Source organism: Quercus suber, unplaced genomic scaffold (genome assembly GCF_002906115.3).
Source record: "Quercus suber isolate HL8 unplaced genomic scaffold, Cork oak 2.0 scaffold_6, whole genome shotgun sequence".
Lineage (NCBI taxonomy): Eukaryota > Viridiplantae > Streptophyta > Magnoliopsida > Fagales > Fagaceae > Quercus > Quercus suber.
The window spans coordinates 3049046-3068535 of record NW_027069472.1 but is presented as its reverse complement, the minus strand read 5'-3'; the positions used below and the strand labels follow the sequence as shown (position 1 = coordinate 3068535).

Genomic DNA, 19490 nt, shown 5'->3' with positions numbered 1-19490 from the left:
CCATTGTGAAAAGCCTCATAGTGACATTTTTTCTTTTGTATTTTTCCTAACGAGAAATTATATTTCTACAATATTTTCACAACAAATCTTAAGCAGTAAGTTATTATTGTTGGAACAAAAAAGTAATCTTAGTGTTAAGTTCAAATTTGAACAAATAACAACTAACCACCTCTAATTTGTTGTGAAAATATTGTAAACGTAGCATCTCTCTTTCCTAATAGTTTTTCCACTTTGACCATTCTCAAATGCCGACACCCTAAACGGAAATGTACTTTATAAATATAATCCTAAAGGTTGGACTTGGAATGGACATGTTTGATAATGACTCTCTTAATCTAACTCCTAAATCTTAGCTTCCATAATCCACATTAATTACAGTATTATGAATTATGGGTCTTTATGTGTGTGTTTTTTTCCTCTTTACATCTCCTTCCGTTTGAATTTTGATGCGGGCGGAAGAAGAAATTGATGAAATTTTGATATATGCAACTATCAATATTACAGATTAATTTTTTAATCAATATACTTAGTCATTTAGAGTATCTATTAACTTTTCTCTTATTATATATAAAGTTAAGAGTATTATATGTTGCTTAGAGTTACTCGAATCGGAAATGGAAGCAAAGGGCTATAGAGTCTCCCACTCACCACTTGAGACTAGCCCCTAGAAATTCCAATTGAATAGAACAACGCCGTTGATTTTTAAAGCTCAACTTTTCAAAACAATTAAATAAGAACAACAAGTTCATGAGTCGGAAATTGGTGGTGGGAGTAAAAGGAAATGTTGACATTATAGACAAACCCTTAGCTAGTGGGTTCCTTTCAAAACGTTAGGTGGATTCCTTTGCTTTGGGTCCCCCATACATTGTTCTTGATTCCATGGCCCGCACAAAATTAAATCACACCTGGTGCTCTTCCCATGGCTAGGTGTAGGAGTAATTATTTCCCATCAATATATGCTTACTTTTTTCTTTGTTTTGCTTTGGGCTTGGGGTGTTGGGGTCATGTTACCATCGTTACTATAAGCTTACTTTAAATTTTCAAGAATCGAATCTAATTAATAAGATTAGAAAAAGGTTTTTCAGGTGAATTTTCACCCGTCGCAGAAGGGTAGAGCCGTAGAGATTATGCAAAAGCCAATTTTTTTAGAATTTCAAATAAAGTCCTCTTCCATTTCAACTAAATAAAGTTTGGTGTAGAATCTTTTAGTTTTTAGTGTCTTTGTTTTGTTTTTCTTTATTAGGAGAATGTGAACTCGAAGTTTTCTTTCGCTAACTATTGTAACTATTAAATTATAAAAATAAATGAAGTTTTAAGTTTTTCTAACGAAGAAAAATAAAATAGAGTATCAGATTAAAAGAAATTCAATTACATGTACAAAGTTGCAAATTTATCCACGTTAACTAGAGATGTGCATAAGTAGGATTGAGTCAAGTTGAAAGGTTTTTTTAATCGAACCCGACCTTGTTGAGTTGAGAATTTTTTAACCCAACCCAACCCACATTGATCAAGTTGAGTTGATTTGGGTAAAAAAAAAAAAAAAAAAAAACTAATTTTTCTTCAATTATTTATAAATTTTTTTACAATAAACTATTGTGATCTATACAATATTCTTGAATAATATACCAAATTTCCAAACTCATCAAAATTAATTTTAAGGGTCCGTTTGGATACAACTTATTTTGCTAAAAACTAAAAACTGAAAACACTATAGTAAAATAATTTTAAAATGTGTGAAGAGTACAGTGAGAATCATTTATAATGAAAAAAATTGCTGAAAAATAAAGTTTGTAGGTCTCATAAATAGTGCACTATGCACTGTACACGGGAGAAAAGTTAACAACTACGACTTGAAAAAAAAAAAAAAAAAAAAGGAAACATGATGTACAAAACACAAACACGTGTACACGGGAGAAAAGTTAACAACTACGACTTGAAAAAAAAAAAAAAAAAAAAGGAAACATGATGTACAAAACACAAACACGCAATAAGTCGGATCCAAACGGAGCTTAAATATCAAAACCAATAAAACTATTAAAAAAACTTTAAATAATAGTAAAACAAAATAAACTTATGTTCAAGATGAGTGGTCAAGCATGATGCGTTGAAAAAACTTGAAAAAACTATCAATACGGAGTTTAAAATAAAATTTCAATCTAACCCAACTCACCGACCCACAAAAACCAATTAGAGATGTCGGGATAGGTTGGGCCATTTTTGTCGAATTAATAATGGGTTTGATGCACTCTCTTGACGGCTGACATTGACAGACAAATTATTATTATTATTATTATTATTATTTATTTCTTTTTAACACAGCTGTGGTCGGTTAAAACACGAATTGGAATTGGGAATACATTCCTTCCGTAAATCAGTCAACCACCTCGGTGCCAGCGTTTAACAAATGGTAACAATTTCTTTATTAAAACAAAGTTCTGATTAGCTGTAAAGTCAGGTTGTCTTGTGTTGCAAGAAGTTCCAACGTCCAACTCATTTTGGCAAAGAGAAATCCAGCAATGTTGGATGCCCATCTTTCCTTTATTGTAATTAGTGAGCTAAAAGCAGATATTACATCATAATTCTTTCATTAATTTAACAATTTGAAACCTTTTTAGTACATAAATTATAACAAGTAGTATTTACATTACATACACCAAATCTAATTTTACAGAGGAATTCATAATCATCCAAACCCACCTTAATTTTCCTTCTCCAACACAAACGCTAAATACTAAAAAAGAAAGTTTGAAAGAACAAAAATTTAAAAATTTTGGAGAAATTAAACTCAATCCCCTAGTTGGGGACTAGGGGTCTAGGGCAAGAACCTACAATCATCATCTTGAGGATGTGGGTCCTTGAGTCTGGAGTCGGGTTGAGGTGCAACGCACTTGTGACACGTGGCGACGACGAGGATCTGACGGCAGGAAGGGCACGAGGAGTGGGACCCAAGCCAGGTCTCGATGCACGCCACGTGGAAGCCATGGCTACACTGAGGGAGTACGAGGATCTGGTCTCCGGTGGCGAACTCGGACAAGCAGATCGCGCACTCGGAGGAGAACTTGGAGGCCGAGTCGGCCGTGAAGGTCAGCTTCGGGAGAGACTTTAGGATCTTCTTTTTCAACCCCTTGTTGGCCAGAGATGAAGACGGAGGAACGAAGGTCGGCATGGCTGCAGCTTGTGGTGATGATGATGATTGGGTTGTTGCTGTGGAGGAGGAGGAGGAGGAGAGGCGGCGGAGCCAGGCGCAGCGAGCGACGGCGATGAGACCCAACACGCAGATTAGAGCGCAGAGGAGAGCTGCGAGGATTACCACGAAGTCTGAGTCGACCGTTACCGGTTCGACTGGCTCGGGCGACGATGTCACGTCGTTAAGGAATCTCAGAGGACGAGTCATGTGAAAGAAACAGAGAAAGAGAGAGAGAGAGGTTGTTTGTTTGTTTTCTGTTAAGGACAGAGAGAGAGTGTGTGTTGTCGCGTGTGTAATGTTCTACGTATATGTGTGTATGTAATATTAAGTACTAATTTATGATTTTATTTATAGTAGGAGTTCGATGGTGAGTCAGTTAGTAGTGACTCAGTGTTGTAGTGACTTCTAGTTTAGTGAGGAAACCCAATCTGTTGATAAAAACCATTCGAATAACAAGTTGTTGTTTTATTTTTTTATTTTTATTTTTTTTTTACTCCAGCTCCTGTTTTTGGTCCAATTAATTTATTATGATTTATGACCCTACTACTCTACTAAGAGTGCCTTTTAAGCAATTTCTCGTGGGATAAGAATAGGAAAAAGTTTAATTTATTTGGAATTATTTTTCTTTATGAAAAAGACGGTAATTGAAGAGACTATTATATATAATTTTAATTATATAACTTTTTTAATTAGTTATTTAACTTTTGTAATTGAAGAGACTATTATATATAATTTTAATTATATAACTTTTTTAATTAGTTATTTAACTTTTTATTTTTAAACAATTGTATGTATTTCTTAAATATTGCATACTTCCAAACTAATTTAAAACTTTATTTATAAGAATATTATTAAGCCAGAGTTGTCCACACTTTTTCTGTCATTTTTTAAGTTTTACTTATTCCAACAAGAAAAACTGAAAAAAGGTCTTTTTTTTTTTTTTTTTTTTTTTTACGACGTGGAATCTGCTTAATGGTTATTACATGTTTACACATCTGTCCAAAAAAGTGGAGGAAGAAAAAATAGACATGACATCGCCGATTACCTCCAAAGGAATGTAGATTTTATGAGATATTTCAAGATTTCCCTTTTTTTGAAATTATTTTATATTGTATGGTTCTCGGTGAAGGAAGATAATTTTTTATTGTATATAAAATATTCAACATAAATTCTTCCAGTATTAGTGGTATAAGCCCGGTCAAATAGACCTAGAGAATAATGTGAAGAATATAAAATTTTTAATTAATTTTGTATAGTAACTCTTAATCATATGGTATATAGTAATATATTAAAGTGAAAGCTCAAATCAAGAATCCAAAATTGATTTAATTACACTTTAATTTTGGGTCAAGTATTCTTCTAAAGACTCTAATATTAAATGCCAAGTGTGTGTATATATATATATATATATATATAAAATCTTAGTATCTTTAGATTTTAAATGGACATCAATTTCATACCAAGTGTTCTTATTTGAAGGGAAAGAATTTGCTACAACCTTGTATGTGGCAGTTACTACATATAAGGTAAGGTGGCAGCAAAAGAGAAGTGACATCAAATCATGGGTTAAGCTTGATATTCTTACAGAAATCAGTGGGCTGAAGATTCCCGGGTCTTGATCTTGAAGAGAATCCTGTAAAACAAAATTAGATCAGAGGAGACCGGTGGGTGCCGGCCCAGGGTCCTCCGATGGCAAAGTTAATATTGTTACTAGTCGTCTAAAGAAAGAAAGCGCTACCCAGAAAATGCTTTTTTGGGAAGAATTTTTCATACCTCGCCTCTCTGCCAACGTGCCCTTTATATAGTGTTTGGCAAAAACGGTTACCTTGTAACTTCTCCAGTTATTGCGGGTTTTGAGAGTAACCGCTTGTAACTGCTATGGCTGTTGCAATACTTGGATTTCATAACTGATTATTTACTGCGGAACGGTTGCTGGAATATTGCACTCATTGAGAGCAGACGCAACCTTTCATCTCGTCTGTTCTACCTCTGCCAAAGACGAGATGCCATCATGACGCTGGCTCGTCCATCCTTAAGGACGGACGGGCCATCTTCACAATGCCTCGTCCTTGTTCCTCAGGATGAAGGAGGTAAGGACGAGTATTGACTCCATTGGTCAAGCTCCTTCCTGTGTTGAGGTTTCATAGACGACCTCCCCATTGTTTGGACGAGCCGTGTGGACGACCTTCAGAGTGACATTTTTGCCTCATCATCAGTTGCCCCCTGTTCACATGGGTCGTTCAACTAATGGGGTGAGTTTATTCAATTCGTCCTTAGACGTTCTCAGCTGACTTAAGTTAAAAGCATATGCCACGTGTTAACCTCTTATTCGTAATTAGTCTCGTCGATTCATTTCTTCGAGACAGATGCCACGTGTCACTTTCGCATTGATGACGTCGCTTCAAATGCCCAAGTCAACATCCTATAAATAGTTGAATCTCTCCCGTGCCCTTCACATTTCTAGAATTTTCTGCCCTTGACATTCCTCGTCTAGAGCCTCGTCTAGGAGTTTTCACGCGTCTATAGCCCTCATCCGTCTTAGAAACAGGTATTCCTTCCTCCTTCGTCTCGTAGGTTTCTTCAATTTTCCTTTTCAAAGAAAATGTCAGCAACAGTTATCTCTTCGTCTAGTAATAGTGTAGAGAAAGAGATAGACGAGTATTACGACGAGACTAGCACCAATAATTCTAGTAGTTCTAGCGATAGTAGTGGGGGGAATTCTTCGGACGAGTACGTTTCTGGAGTCCCTGGTATTCCTTTGGAAGTTGTTCAAGATCAACTTCGGAAGGCCTCAGGGTCCCAGGCAGGTACCTCGTCCAATACTCCTCCTAATGCCTCAGACGATCTGACCACTGTCTTTAGTTGTGCTCTAGATATCCCCTCTAAGACGGACGAGCAGAGGTTAAATAATCTTAGGACGTGGTACCAAATCCCGGACGAGTTCAACCCCAGACTGCCAGTCCGTGGAGAATGGTGTTGTGAACCTCGTTTTGGGATAGGCGTCTATGAAGCCTATCTTTTGGGGGGTCTAAGATTTCCATTAAATTCTTTTACCAGAGAGTTACTATGTAGGTTAGGTTTAGCAGTATGTCAGTTTAATCCCAACGCGTGGAGGTTGATTATCTCCATGCAAATTTTGTGGAGGGAAGTATTTGGAGGGGACCGTCCTCTCACCGTGGACGAGTTCCTATTCTGTTACAAACCTTCTGAAATTCATCAATCCCTTGGCTTCTATCAGTTCACAGCCAGGGGTAGTGATGGTAGATTGATCAAGTCCTTGGCCTCGTCTGATAGGAAATGGAAGACGGAGTTCTTCTTCGTCTCTGGCTTTTGGGCTGGTAGCCCTGCGGACGTGGGCTGGGATACATTTGGTTCTTATACTGGGGATTTAGGGAACCTTCGTCCAGAGGGTAAAGTCTTTGTCTCCCTTTTTCTTTTTATTAATATTATTGTTGTTTATATCTAACTTTTATTTATTTTCTTTTAGCCGTTGGACGACCTTCCCTTAGCAAATTCCACCGTGACCGCGTCCACAGGGCTCGTCTTCACTCAGACAGGGATTTCCATTCCTTAGTTACACTCAGACGTCTTGCCAAGTGGGGACTTGGTCCTAAACCATCTGAAGAAGCTCTTGCACACGAGATCACAGTACGAAGAAGTAAGTTCAAAATTCTAAGTGTTTTTGTTTTTGTTTGTTTCTCGTCTTCGTTCTAAAAGAAAATTTTTCCCATTTTTTTTTTTTTAGGAATGGCAACAATGAAGGGAAATAAGGGAAAGGAGGTAGCTGCTGAAGGGACTCGTCTTGAGGGCGAGCCTCAATCTCGTCCACTGGGTGGGGAGAAAAGGAAAACTTTATCCAGAACTCTGGATTTAGGGAACCTCCCCAGCCGTCGAAGCAAAAAAAATCAAACAAGTCTCGTCCCAAGCGAAGCCCAACCTGCCTCCGTCCCAGCCACCTACCCAAGTTGTTGACGTCGACTCGTCCACGCCCGTTGAGACCCCCCCATCCAAGACTCCTACACCCACAACGACCATCCCCGCCTCGTCCCAGCCTTCCCAAAGGGTTGCTTCAAACATTGTTGAAAATGAAGACTTAGCCTGGGAACGGTTCCAGAGTGCTGTGCTCGAGGAGGACATAAATGCCTGCTATGACATGTCCTTGAGGGAGTTTGAACACTCAGGTGTTCATGACCTTTTTAAGGTATGGACTTCTTGAGCTCGTCTTAGCAATAACATAAGGATCACCCTGTTAACTTTTCTTACTCGTTCTTTCTTTCAGGCTATGTCAAAATTTATGGCGGCCTCTAAGCAAGCTACAGAGCTGGACAAGACGAGGGTCTTGCTGGAGACGAGGATCCAGGAGGTGAAGGCTGAATCCAAAAAATGGGCTAAGGTGGCTGCTAGTGCCAATGAAAAGGCAAAAGAGTTAGAAAATTTGATCGAGGAGCTGAGGACCGACGCTGTGGAGAAGGACACTCGTCTTGATCATCTTTAGAAAAAGAATGACGAGTTGAGTTCTCTTCTCTCTAAAGCACGAGAAGACGCGGTGACTGAATTCAGGGCGTCCAAGAAATGCACTGATCTCCTGGACACCAACTATGCAGCTGGCTTTGAGGATTTCAGGATGGAAGCTATGGAAAATTTCCCTGAAGTTGACTTTAGCTCCATCAAGCTCAATTTAGGCGCTGCTACAACCAGCTCTCTCCTCCAAACTGGCTCTGAAGACGTCAATATTGAGGACGACGCCTCAACTTTGCCTCCTCAAGACGATTCCCATGTTGATGTTCCACCAGTTTAATGACGAAGTCTTTACTTAGTTATCTTTTGTATTTTTACTTTTCTTTTGGTCCATTATTTTTGGACCTTTTTATTGTAACGCAAGTACATTTAGCTCGTCCATAGTTTAAGGACGAGTTTACGCAAAACAATTTTTATGTTATAAGGGTGTTTGGGCATTAGTTGTCCGCCCTTGGAACAGCTGAGTGACTATTGTTGTCCTTCATTAATGTGTATGAACGAGTCTTTATTTTTCACATACTAGTCTTGATGTTTAGCTCGTCCATTTTACACATTTTCATCATTTTTGTCGGAATTTCACTAAGTGTGATTTGTCCATGAAGTAACAATTCAGCTTCATTGACTTCTTTATTTGTTTTTGCCAATTTCCGTCCTGAGGCTATGTATTTTTATTCGTCCATGGACAGATCTTTGATTGCTAAAGCACTCGTCTATGCATTTGTTGATACTTCAGATAATATTTTACTTCATCCCTTGTATGAACAAGTGTAAGTTATCCTCATGACGAGTTTAAGTTTGTCTCACCTCGTCCTTTGACTTGGACGAGTTTACTTAGATATCTAGTTGTAACTCGTCCTTTATTTTGGACGAGTTTTACTTGGATATCTAGCCGTATCTCGTCCTTTGACTTGGACGAGTTTACTCGGATATCTAGTTGTGACTCGTCCTTTGTTTTGGACGAGTCTTACTCGGATATCAAGTTTTACCCCGTCCTTTTCGTTTTGGACAAGGTTATTTAGATAGGCATAAATTTCATTTCGCCCCTTTATTCGGACAAATTTGCCTTGGAAAAAATTTAAACGATATATCTCCGCGTCCAGAGAATTTCTTCGTCTTGAGCTTTTCAGCTCTTGGCCACATGAAAATCAATATTGCACAAAACATTATATACATAACATAACATATTGTTTTAAGATGGGGCATACACTTCATAGGCTAACGCCTTTATTCAAACAGACTATAACGCTATCCATAAGTTTAACACAACAATAAAGCCACATAATATATAACAACAAAGTTTTGTTTTTAATCCTTGAGCTCGTCCAAAGTCATGCTCCTCCAAGCCAACCTTTTACTGATAGTACTTCCTCAAGTGCTCCACATTCCAAGGATGCTCCAACTTCCTTCCATCAAGGGCTTCCAAATAATAGGACCCTTGTCTTTTACAGTTGACGACTCTGTAGGGGCCTTCTCGGTTTGGCCCTAACTTCCCATGTGCTGGGTTCTTTGTTGCCAAGGAAACCCTTTTCAGGACGAGGTCTCCTATGTTGAAACGCCTTGGCTTCACCATCGCATCATACCGCCTAGCCATGAGGTTTTTGTATCTTGTCATCCTTTGTTCGGCGTCCGTCCTTACCTCGTCTATCAGATCAAGGTCCAACCGGAGTTGTTCCTCGTTATCTTTGTCTTGATACGCTGCAACTCTGTGACTGGCCATGTGCACTTCTGCAGGTATGACTGCTTCTGTTCCATAAGCTAGCTTGAAAGGAGTTTCCCCTGTAGGAGTTCTCGCCGTCGTTCTATATGCCCACAAGACACCTGGTAGCTCATCTGGCCATATTCCCTTAGCCCCCTCAAGCCGAGTCTTGATTATCTTTAACAAGGATCGGTTTGCTACTTCCGCTTGGCCATTAGCTTATGGGTGGGCTGGCGAAGAGTAGTGATTTTGAATTCCAAAATGCATGCAAAAATCTTTGAAAAGTGCATTGTCAAATTGTCGTCCGTTGTCTGATACCAGCACCTTAGGTACTCCAAACCTGCACACAATATTTTTCCACACGAAGTTCTTGACATTTTGCTGTGTGATGTTGGCTAAAGGTTCTGCCTCTACCCACTTGGTAAAATAGTCAATGCCAACCACGAGAAATTTCATTTGCCTTGTACCTAAAGGAAATGGGCCCAGAATGTCTAGTCCCTATTGTGCAAAAGGCCACGGGGCTGTCATTGGAGTCAAGTACTCTGATGGTTGCCTGGGAATGTTGCTAAACCTTTGGCATTGATCGCAGACCTTGACGTAGGCCTTGGCGTCAGCTTGCATATTTGGCCAATAATACCCTGCACGGACGATCTTGTGAACGGGCGACCTGGCTCCTGAATGATTTCCACATGCTCCTTCATGAATTTCTCTTATTACGTAGTTTGCTTCGTCTGGGGCTAAGCACCTGAGATAAGGCTGGGAAAAACCTCTCTTGTAAAGAATTTCATCGATAAGAATGTACCTGGCTGCTCTCACCCTTAACTTCCTAGCTTCGTCCCTCTCTTCTGGGAGTCGTTCGTCTTTGAGGTACGATACAATTGGAGCCATCCAATTTTCTCTATCTCCCACCTGTAGTATCACTGGGATATCTACACTTGGCATATACTGAATTTCATCTGACTCGTCTATGGCTTCCCTCGCTGAAGCTTCTCTTGCCAAGGCATTGGCTTCCATGTTTTCCTCCCTTGGGATTTGGACGAAACTAACTTCTTCAAACTTTTTTATAATGTGCATTACTCGGTCCAGATACTTCCTCATTCGCTCTTCTTTCGCCTCAAACAGTCCGTTCACTTGACCTATGATTAACTGCAAATCTCCCAGGATGAGGAGTGACTTCGCCTCTATGGACTTGGCCAATTCCATCCCCTTGAGAAGAGCTTCATACTCAGCTTCGTTGTTAGTTGTCTGGTACTGCAAACGGACTTTGTGTTTTAACTTGTCCCCCTCTGGGGATTGTAAAACCACACCTATTCCTCCTGCATACTGAGTAGATGAACCATCAACATAGACGACCCACCTAGCATTACCCCTGTCACCTACTTCGTCACCACTTGAAGTAAATTCCGCAATGAAATCTGCCAGAGCTTGAGCTTTTATGGCGTGCCTCGGTTGATATCTTATGTCGAACTCACTGAGCTCGACGGCCCATTGGATCAAACGTCCTGCAGCTTCCAATTTGTTCATTGCCTTCTTAAGTGGGTGGTCCGTCATGACATTGATGACATGAGCTTGAAAGTAGTGCCTTAATTTTCTGGAGGCTGTTATCAATGCAAAAGCTAATTTCTCTATTAGAGGATATCGTCCTTCTGCTCCCCTCAATGCCTTGCTGGTGTAATATACGGGTCTTTGTACCTTGTCTTCTTCCCTCACTAATGTTGAGCTCACCGCGTGTGGAGTGACTGCCAAATATAAATACAACTGTTCTCCTTGCACGGACGGGCTTAATAAAGGAGCCTTAGTAAGATACGTTTTCAGATCTTCGAAAGCTTTCTGACACTCATCGGTCCATTCAAACGCTTTTTTAAGAACCTTAAAAAATGGTAGACATTTGTCAGTAGCTTTAGAGACAAACCTGTTGAGGGCGGCAACTCGTCCGGTGAGGGATTGGACTTCCTTAACATTGCTCGGGGGTTTCATACTCAAAATTGCTTGAATTTTGTCAGGGTTTGCTTCGATTCCTCTGTTGGAAACCATAAACCTTAGGAATTTCCCTGATGATACTCCAAAAGCGCATTTGCTAGGGTTCAACTTCATTCGATACTGCCTCAGTGTCTCAAACGCTTCTTGCAGGTCGTCCAGATGCCTTCCTTCGTCCTGAGTTTTTACCAACATATCGTCTATATAAACTTCCATATTCCGCCCGATCTGTGGACGAAACATATGATTGACCAGTCGTTGGTACGTTGCTCCAGCATTTTTCAAACCAAAAGGCATTACTTCATAACAAAATAATCCTTGACTGGTGACGAAAGACGTCTTCTCCTGGTCCGATTCGTCCATCCTAATCTGATTATATCCAGAGAATGCGTCCAAGAAACTGAGCAACTTATGGCCTGCAGTAGAATCTACCAGCTGATCAATGCGTGGTAACGGGTAACTATCCTTAGGACAAGCCTTGTTTAAGTCAGTGAAATCGATGCACATCCTCCATTTGCCGTTCGCCTTCTTGACCATGACCACGTTGGCTAACCAATCAGGATAGTATACCTCTCGAATGAACTTCGCTACAATCAACTTTTGAACTTCCTCCTTAATAGCATTGTCTCTCTCTGGGGCAAATACCCTCTTCTTTTGTCGCACTGGCTTTGAGGAAGGGCATATGCTCAGACGGTGGGTAATGACACTAGGGTCTATACCCGGCATATCTTCATGACTCCATGCGAACACATCCCTGTTTCTTTTTAAAAAACAAATGAGATCTTTCTTGACCTTCACTTCCAGATCTGCTCCAACCCTGGTGCACCTCTCAGGGTTATCATCATCTAAAAGAATTTCTTCCAACGCTTCAACGGGTTCTGCCACAACTTTCTTCTCTTCGGTAATCATTGCTTGAACTTGCTCGTCCGCAGCCAGCATAGCTAGATAACACTCCCTTGTTGCTAATTGGTCTCCCTGTGCTTAGCCTATCCCATGTTCTGTTGGGAACTTGACTAACAAGTGGTAAGTAGATGTAATCGCCTTCCACCTATTCAGAGTTGGCCTCCCGATTATTGCGTTGTAAGAAGACGAGCAATCAACTACAAGGAAGTTCACTTCCTTGGTAACTTGCTGCGGATATGCCCCTACTGTCACTGGTAATGAAACGCTACCCACAGATTGCACCTTCATCCCACCAAAGCCTACTAGGGGGGAACTCGTTGGACGGAGCAAGTCTCGTCCTAACCTCATCTGCTGAAAGGCTGGATAGTACAAGATATCAGCAGAACTCCCATTATCTATCAACACCCTTCTAGTCTTGTAGTCTGCAATAAGGAGGGTGATGACAATAGCATCGTCATGAGGGTGATGGACTCTTTCTGCATCCTCGTCCGTGAAGGTGATGGCCTGCTCGTCCGTAATCCCTGCACATGGTGATCGTCCAGAGAGCTGAACGCTCTGGACCACTTTCAAATAGGCTTTCTTTGACTTAGCGGACTGTCCTGCAGAACTTCCTCCTAGAATGATCCTTATTTCTCCGAGCGGTGGTCGTGGCGAGTCTTCTACCTTCGCTTTCAGTTTCTCGTCCTTACGATCTCGTCCAAGGAAATTTTTCAGCTTCCCTTGTCTGATGAGATTCTCAATCTGCTGCTTCAGGTCGAAACACTCGTCCGTATCATGACCGTGGTCTCTATGGAAGCGGCAATACTTGTTTCTATTGCGCTTGTTGGGATCTCCCTTCATCTTTTCTGGCCACTTTAAGGAAGGCTCGTCTTTGATCTGCATAAGGACTTGCTCGAGTGGCACGCTCAAAGGAGTGTACTGTTGGTTCCTTGCTGATGGACCTGCCCTCTTCTCTCGGTCTCTCTTATCCTCCGTCCGTCCCTTCTTTGAACGAGGACCCTGTTCGGAATGACGAGTAGGATTTGTTTCCATTCTCTCAGCCCTCTTCCTCTTCTTAGCTATAATCGCGTCTTCTGCATTCATGAAGTTTTGGGCTGAATGGACGAGCTCAGCCATGGACTGAGGTTCCTTCTCGTAAAGTTTATGTATGAACAAGTCGGAATTGACCCCATTATGAAAAGCTGCCAACAATAGCTTGTCATCTACCTCGTCCACGCTCAGGGCTTCCCTGTTGAAGCGCGTGATGAAGGAGCGCAAACTTTCATTCTCCCCTTGCTCTATGGTCAATAAGCTGGACGAGGAACGCTTATGTCTCTGTCCTCCAATGAAATTATTAACAAATAATTTACTCAACTCCTCGAAAGAACTTACTGAATTCGGAAGTATTTTACTGAACCAGACTCGCGCTGGCCCTTTTAGGGTAGTTGGAAAGGCTCTACACATTATTTCATCCGGAACCCCTTGAAGATGCATTGTAGTCTTAAAAGTAGCAATATGGTCAAAAGGGTCACGAGTGCCATCATACGAGTCTAAAGTGGGCATCTTGAACTTTGGTGGCAAAGGGTGGCTATTGATGGATGAGACAAAGGGTGAATCAGTTCTGTGAACTAAATCTTCTACAGGATTGGTCCTTCTCATGCTCTCTCTCATTTCGTCCATGACCTTCCTCATTTGGTCCACCTCTTTCTCCAAATGTGGTACCCTCCGTGAAGCTGCACCCCTTGATTGACTTTCAGATTCGAGGTTTCTTTCACCTTCTCGAATTTGTTCACGCTCGTCCCCACGAGCCTCCTGCCTTTACCTTCTAAAGTTAATCTCCCTTTGCAAGTCTTGATTTTGGCGAGTTAATTCTGCCATGGCCGCGGCCATGGATTGCATTTGCTGAGCAGGAGAGGGCTGCATGGCAGGTGCTGATTGCTGGCCGCGAAGGGGATTACTAGAAGCGTCTCTACTCTCCTGGGGGCCTGGACTGGTAGCCCCCGATCTTGTCCGGACCATCTCAGCCCTTTTTCAGAGAAAGAAATAGTAGATCTGGCAAGTAGAATTCAAGTGCGATGAATACAATCTAATTTCTTCCCCACAGACGGCGCCAACTGATATTCTTACAGAAATCAGTGGGCTGAAGATTCCCGGGTCTTGATCTTGAAGAGAATCCTGTAAAACAAAATTAGATCAGAGGAGACCAGTGGGTGCCGGCCTAGGGTCCTCCGATGGCAAAGTTAATATTGTCACTAGTCGTCTAAAGAAAGAAAGCGCTACCCAGAAAATGCTTTTTTGGGAAGAATTTTTCATACCTCGCCTCTCTGCCAACGTGCCCTTTATATAGTGTTCGGCAAAAACGGTTACCTTGTAACTTCTCCAGTTATTGCGGGTTTTGAGAGTAACCGCTTGTAATTGCTATGGCTGTTGTAATACTTGGATTTCATAACTGATTATTTACTGCGGAACGGTTGCTGGAATATTGCACTCATTGAGAGCAGACGCAACCTTTCATCTCGTCTGTTCTACCTCTGCCAAAGACGAGATGCCATCATGACGCTGGCTCGTCCATCCTTAAGGACGGACGGGCCATCTTCACAATGCCTCGTCCTTGTTCCTCAGGATGAAGGAGGTAAGGACGAGTATTGACTCCATTGGTCAAGCTCCTTCCTGTGTTGAGGTTTCATAGACGACCTCCCCATTGTTTGGACGAGCCGTGTGGACGACCTTCAGAGTGACATTTTTGCCTCATCATCAAAGCTGGTTGCAGCAAATCCTCTTCCTATTAAAGTGTGTTAATTATATTTAGATACAAATACATGTATCTAAACTTAAAAATATATAAAAAAATACTCAATTTGAATTTATTATGCATAATACTAAAAATGTGTAAAATATATTACTTATTGGATAGAAGCGTTATAAGTTAGTTTGGTATTTTTTTTTTTTTAAGGAAAAGTTAGTTTAGTAAGTTAGGATTAAAGAAACACTACTTTTATTTAGATCAGCTATTTTATTAATACCAATCATAATATACAAACTTTCTCCCAAAAAAAAAATCATAATATACAACCTAAACACACACAAAATTGCGTAAATACTCCTAAAAATTTTAGAAAGAAAAGAGGATAGTAGATGTATTTATAAGTTATGTTAATGTAGGCAGTGGGATGGTGATGTCATACAAACCACGGGTATTATATCTTTAACCAGACAAAATAAGTATCAGTAATGTTACCCAAAAAAAAAAAAAAAAAAAGTAACATTAGAATGTAAAGAGTCCTATAAATGGATGCACACTAAAATTTGATGATGGTTTTATGCTTTTATCCCAACTTTTAGAGAGAGTAGAGCCATTTTTAGCCTAAAGCCAAGCAATTAATAATAAATATTAACTTTTACTATTTCCCAACGTTGGTACGACCCCTTGGAAATCTATTTAATGTGTGCCTAAAATACATCAGTTAAGAAAAGCCAAAAAGTAAAAACTATAGTTTCATACATTGAAACATGGCATAAGATTACACAGATAATTCCTAATTTCCTATTAATCACTAAATAGTATGATATGTTGCCTGTATGGTGTATATATGTGTATCATGAAGATCCCTTTTTATTTCCTTCATCTTTGCATTTTAAAAAAAAAAAATACTAATTACTTATGGAGAAAAAAGTAAAATATATTTCATGACCATTCAATTAGTTCACATTTGTCAAAAGATTTTTATTTTTATTTTTATTTAAACACTATTTTTTTTCCATCTATTTGTTTTGCATTTATCATTAATATTTTGACTTTCATTCCATTCTAACAAGAATATTCCGTTCTGGTACATAAATAGGTACACTATACCTAATATTTTTGTCTTTGTCAACAGTCAGAAGCCTAAATTGGCCATTTGGACAAAATTTTGGCATGAAATGAGATCTAATTTTGTGGATTAGAGTTTGAGGTTCGGAAACACCTCATTTAAAAGGGCCTTTTGTTGTAATGCAAGTAACAGTGAAAGACAAAGACTAGAATGACTATAATTTCTAAGAAACTAAGTACCGACATCTAAGTTATTTCCAATGCCATTGACTTGAAGTAATCTAATTCGAAATAAATTGGCTTGAAGTGAAATATAAGTAAACAAACTAATTCTAAGTGTTCAATTCAAAGTAAACTACATAAACCATATCCTAAGTCATCATTCTAAAACCAAACTAATTGAAAGCAAGCACAGCAACTAGATACAAGAATCAAACTTAATTAAACTTGATTACAAAGTTCATGGAAAGCACTTACAAACATAAATTCTTCACTACTCCTAAGAACTACAATATCTCCTACAAAACTAAATACAAATGATCTCAACAAATTTTTTAGTGTATTCGCGGTGTTCTTTTCTGTAGAATGTGCCTCTATTAATACCTAAGATTTTAGCGGTTATTATCAGTTTATGCCTTCCATGTGTTTCCTTGCTAATTCTTAATGACACTTTTCAAATTTTCAACTAGTCTCAGTAACCTCTTATAACTTCTTTGAGGCCATTGTTCCAAAGTTAACTGCATCAATGCCATGTGTCGCTTTTGCAGATTTGTGCTTCTAAAATTGCTCAAGGCCCTTAACTACGTTGAGGGAATTGCTCCACCCTGCCCTCAACTATTCGAGCATTACTAGATTAACTCCACTTGTCAACATCCTAACATTACTCCTAGTTTTCAATTATTTTTATGAAAAATACTACGTCTACAACATTTTCACAACAAATTACAAATGATTAGTTCTTATTGGTTCAAATTTAAATTTAGCAATAAAATTACTTTTTTAACCCAACAATAACAAACTGTCACTTAGAATTTGTTAAATGATATAAAATATTGTAAAGACATAATTTCTTTATTTTTATTGGGGCACCACGTCACCCGCACCTTTTCAGTTGTGCGTTTCTTATTGTGCCATCTATTTCATCCTAAAAGAATTATTTTAACCCCAACAGAAACCATTACAAACAACATTTAACACCATGGCAATTGTCATTTAAGCCCAAGAGGAGAAACATGTGAAATGAACAATTGTCAGTCTGTCACCTAACTGCCAAGGGCCCCAAGTATAAATAGAGGACTCGTTTTCAAGAAAAAGAAAACTAACAAACCTGCTTATACAATGATCTTGAAAGCTGATTATAGAGATATTTTGATGGGATTCAGGGCTGCTAAGATGGGTTTCTTCAAGACTTGACTGGTGGAATTGATGGAGGTTAGTGGCAATAATTGTGGATGGATGGGTATGATTTCGACGGGTATAGAGAGAGAGAAAAAAAAAAAAAAACCAAAAAAATTAGTAATTTACTATAAATTTTTTTAAAAAAAATATAATTTTTATGTGCTCAAAACAGCATAGTTAGTTTACAGGATGTAGTTTAATACTGTACGTTAAAACTACATTGTTTTCAGCTTAGTTGGAATTTAACAACGGCCCCAACAACGAGTATTGACAAAGGGACGCATATCAAAGGGTATTATACCTTTCGTATCCAAAATCTAAATGTTTAAACTTCAAGCTTTAGAGACAAAACAAAATGACCACATACTTTAAGAAAACAAAGTGCAATTTAATCAAATAGAAACATTCCTCATCTCTCTATAACATTTGAGACAAGTAAAGAATATTTCCATTCCTTCCATCGCAAATAATCAGCCCTACCAGGAAATTAAAATAGGGCAGAACCATGTCAAATTTTGTTAATTTGCAACAAAGTTAACAAACTCCTAAAGTATTAATATCACTGTTTCGGTATCACTCTTAGCTTTTTATGAGACAGCAAGAACAAAACATTCATGTTATATGGGGACGAACTGCTCTAATATATGTCAAATAAAAATTTTATATTTTATAGAATCTTATACTAACAATTGAATTATTTTTCAACACCATTCTCCAGGTTAGAGAGTTTCCAAATACGAATTGAACAACTCTTCTTGTTTGAGCTTACTGAGTTGCTGATCCACAGTACAGCATTTCAGCTCCAGTACATGGTTATGACTTATGAGACAAATATGGCCCTACCTGACAAATCACGATTCACGTGTCTGCTTCCCAAAAAAAAAAATAAAGCATTATCTGACATTAGGGGGTGTTTGGTAGGTAAGTTCAAACACACTTTTGAGCATTTTAAACACACTAACATACTTTTCTACACACTTTTCCATCTACACATATATTAAAAACACTCAAACAATATTACTCAAACTCTTCTACTAAACACCCCCGCTCTTGGACTTCATGTTGAATCTCAATAAAACTAGGGTCAAAGCTTGGTCCAATGCACTAGAGCACTGGACCCAATCCCATTCTGTAAAACTATAAGCATTTTTAAATTAAGCACTACTAAAATCAAGTGAAAATTAACACAAATCACACATAGGTCACTTCCTAGTCAGGGTGAAGATCAATATAAGTTGGCTCACTAATACATGTATCGTAAGCCTCTTCTTGTCCGTGTAGAGTATACGTTCAATTTGTATAAGCTATAATGGAAAGATAAAAATCTGCATCCAAGGAAAGTTTCACAATTACAAAGATCGCATTCACCATGTGCACTGAATACAAAAATAGTTATACTAGTGTAAAATCTATGAGTGGAGAAAGATCTACACACTCTGAATCCTCCAAAGCAGTGCTTCTATTTTTTATAAGAGCAGTGCTTCTATTTTTTATAAGAGCATTGCTTCTATATTTTCCTTTGTAAAGGCAGCTTTGAATTCCAATACAGTGCTTGTCCACATTGAGTTCATGGTACTATAAAGTAGTGATATACTAGGAAGAGTGGTTACTATACTAGGAATCAAAGGTTCCTTTCCCTTCTCTTGTTTTCTCTTAATTCCACACCTATATAATAAATAGCATACATTTAACAGTTTCTGTATAAATAATCAATATTCATTTGAATACCACCACATACGAACATCAATGTCATGATGATCCATACCCTTACTGAACCTGTATGTCCTTTAAATTCAATCAATTACATCACTCTCCATAGCTCAAGATACCCCTGCACGGTCACTTTCTAATGACACAATTGACCTTAACAAAAGCAATTCAGCCTAAAATATGGGTGACAAGTAGGCCCCTTCCCAGATGGACAGCAATCTCTAAACCACTATAGGCTGTAGCTGCCTTGGGAGGCTGAATTTTGGACAGAATAAACATAAATAAATAAATAAATAAATAAAATTCAATCA

The 19490-nt window shown here is 39.0% G+C and overlaps 2 protein-coding genes across 2 annotated transcripts; both read right to left on the bottom strand.

Annotated features, from left to right (window-relative positions):
* Positions 1-2568: 2568 nt before the first annotated feature.
* On the bottom strand, positions 2569-3606 carry LOC136067497 (RING-H2 finger protein ATL80-like). Its single transcript, XM_065773462.1, has one exon. The coding sequence runs from the start codon at positions 3392-3394 to the stop codon at positions 2813-2815; it is 582 nt and encodes a 193-aa protein (XP_065629534.1). The 5' UTR covers positions 3395-3606; the 3' UTR covers positions 2569-2812.
* Positions 3607-12359: 8753 nt separating this feature from the next.
* On the bottom strand, positions 12360-13952 carry LOC136067698 (uncharacterized). Its single transcript, XM_065773907.1, has one exon. The coding sequence runs from the start codon at positions 13950-13952 to the stop codon at positions 12360-12362; it is 1593 nt and encodes a 530-aa protein (XP_065629979.1).
* Positions 13953-19490: the final 5538 nt, after the last annotated feature.

Coding starts and splice junctions, on each gene's coding strand:
- LOC136067497 (XM_065773462.1), bottom strand. CDS start 3,394: ATGACTCGTCCTCTGAGATTCCTTAACGACGTGACATCGTCGCCCGAG.
- LOC136067698 (XM_065773907.1), bottom strand. CDS start 13,952: ATGAGGAAGGTCATGGACGAAATGAGAGAGAGCATGAGAAGGACCAAT.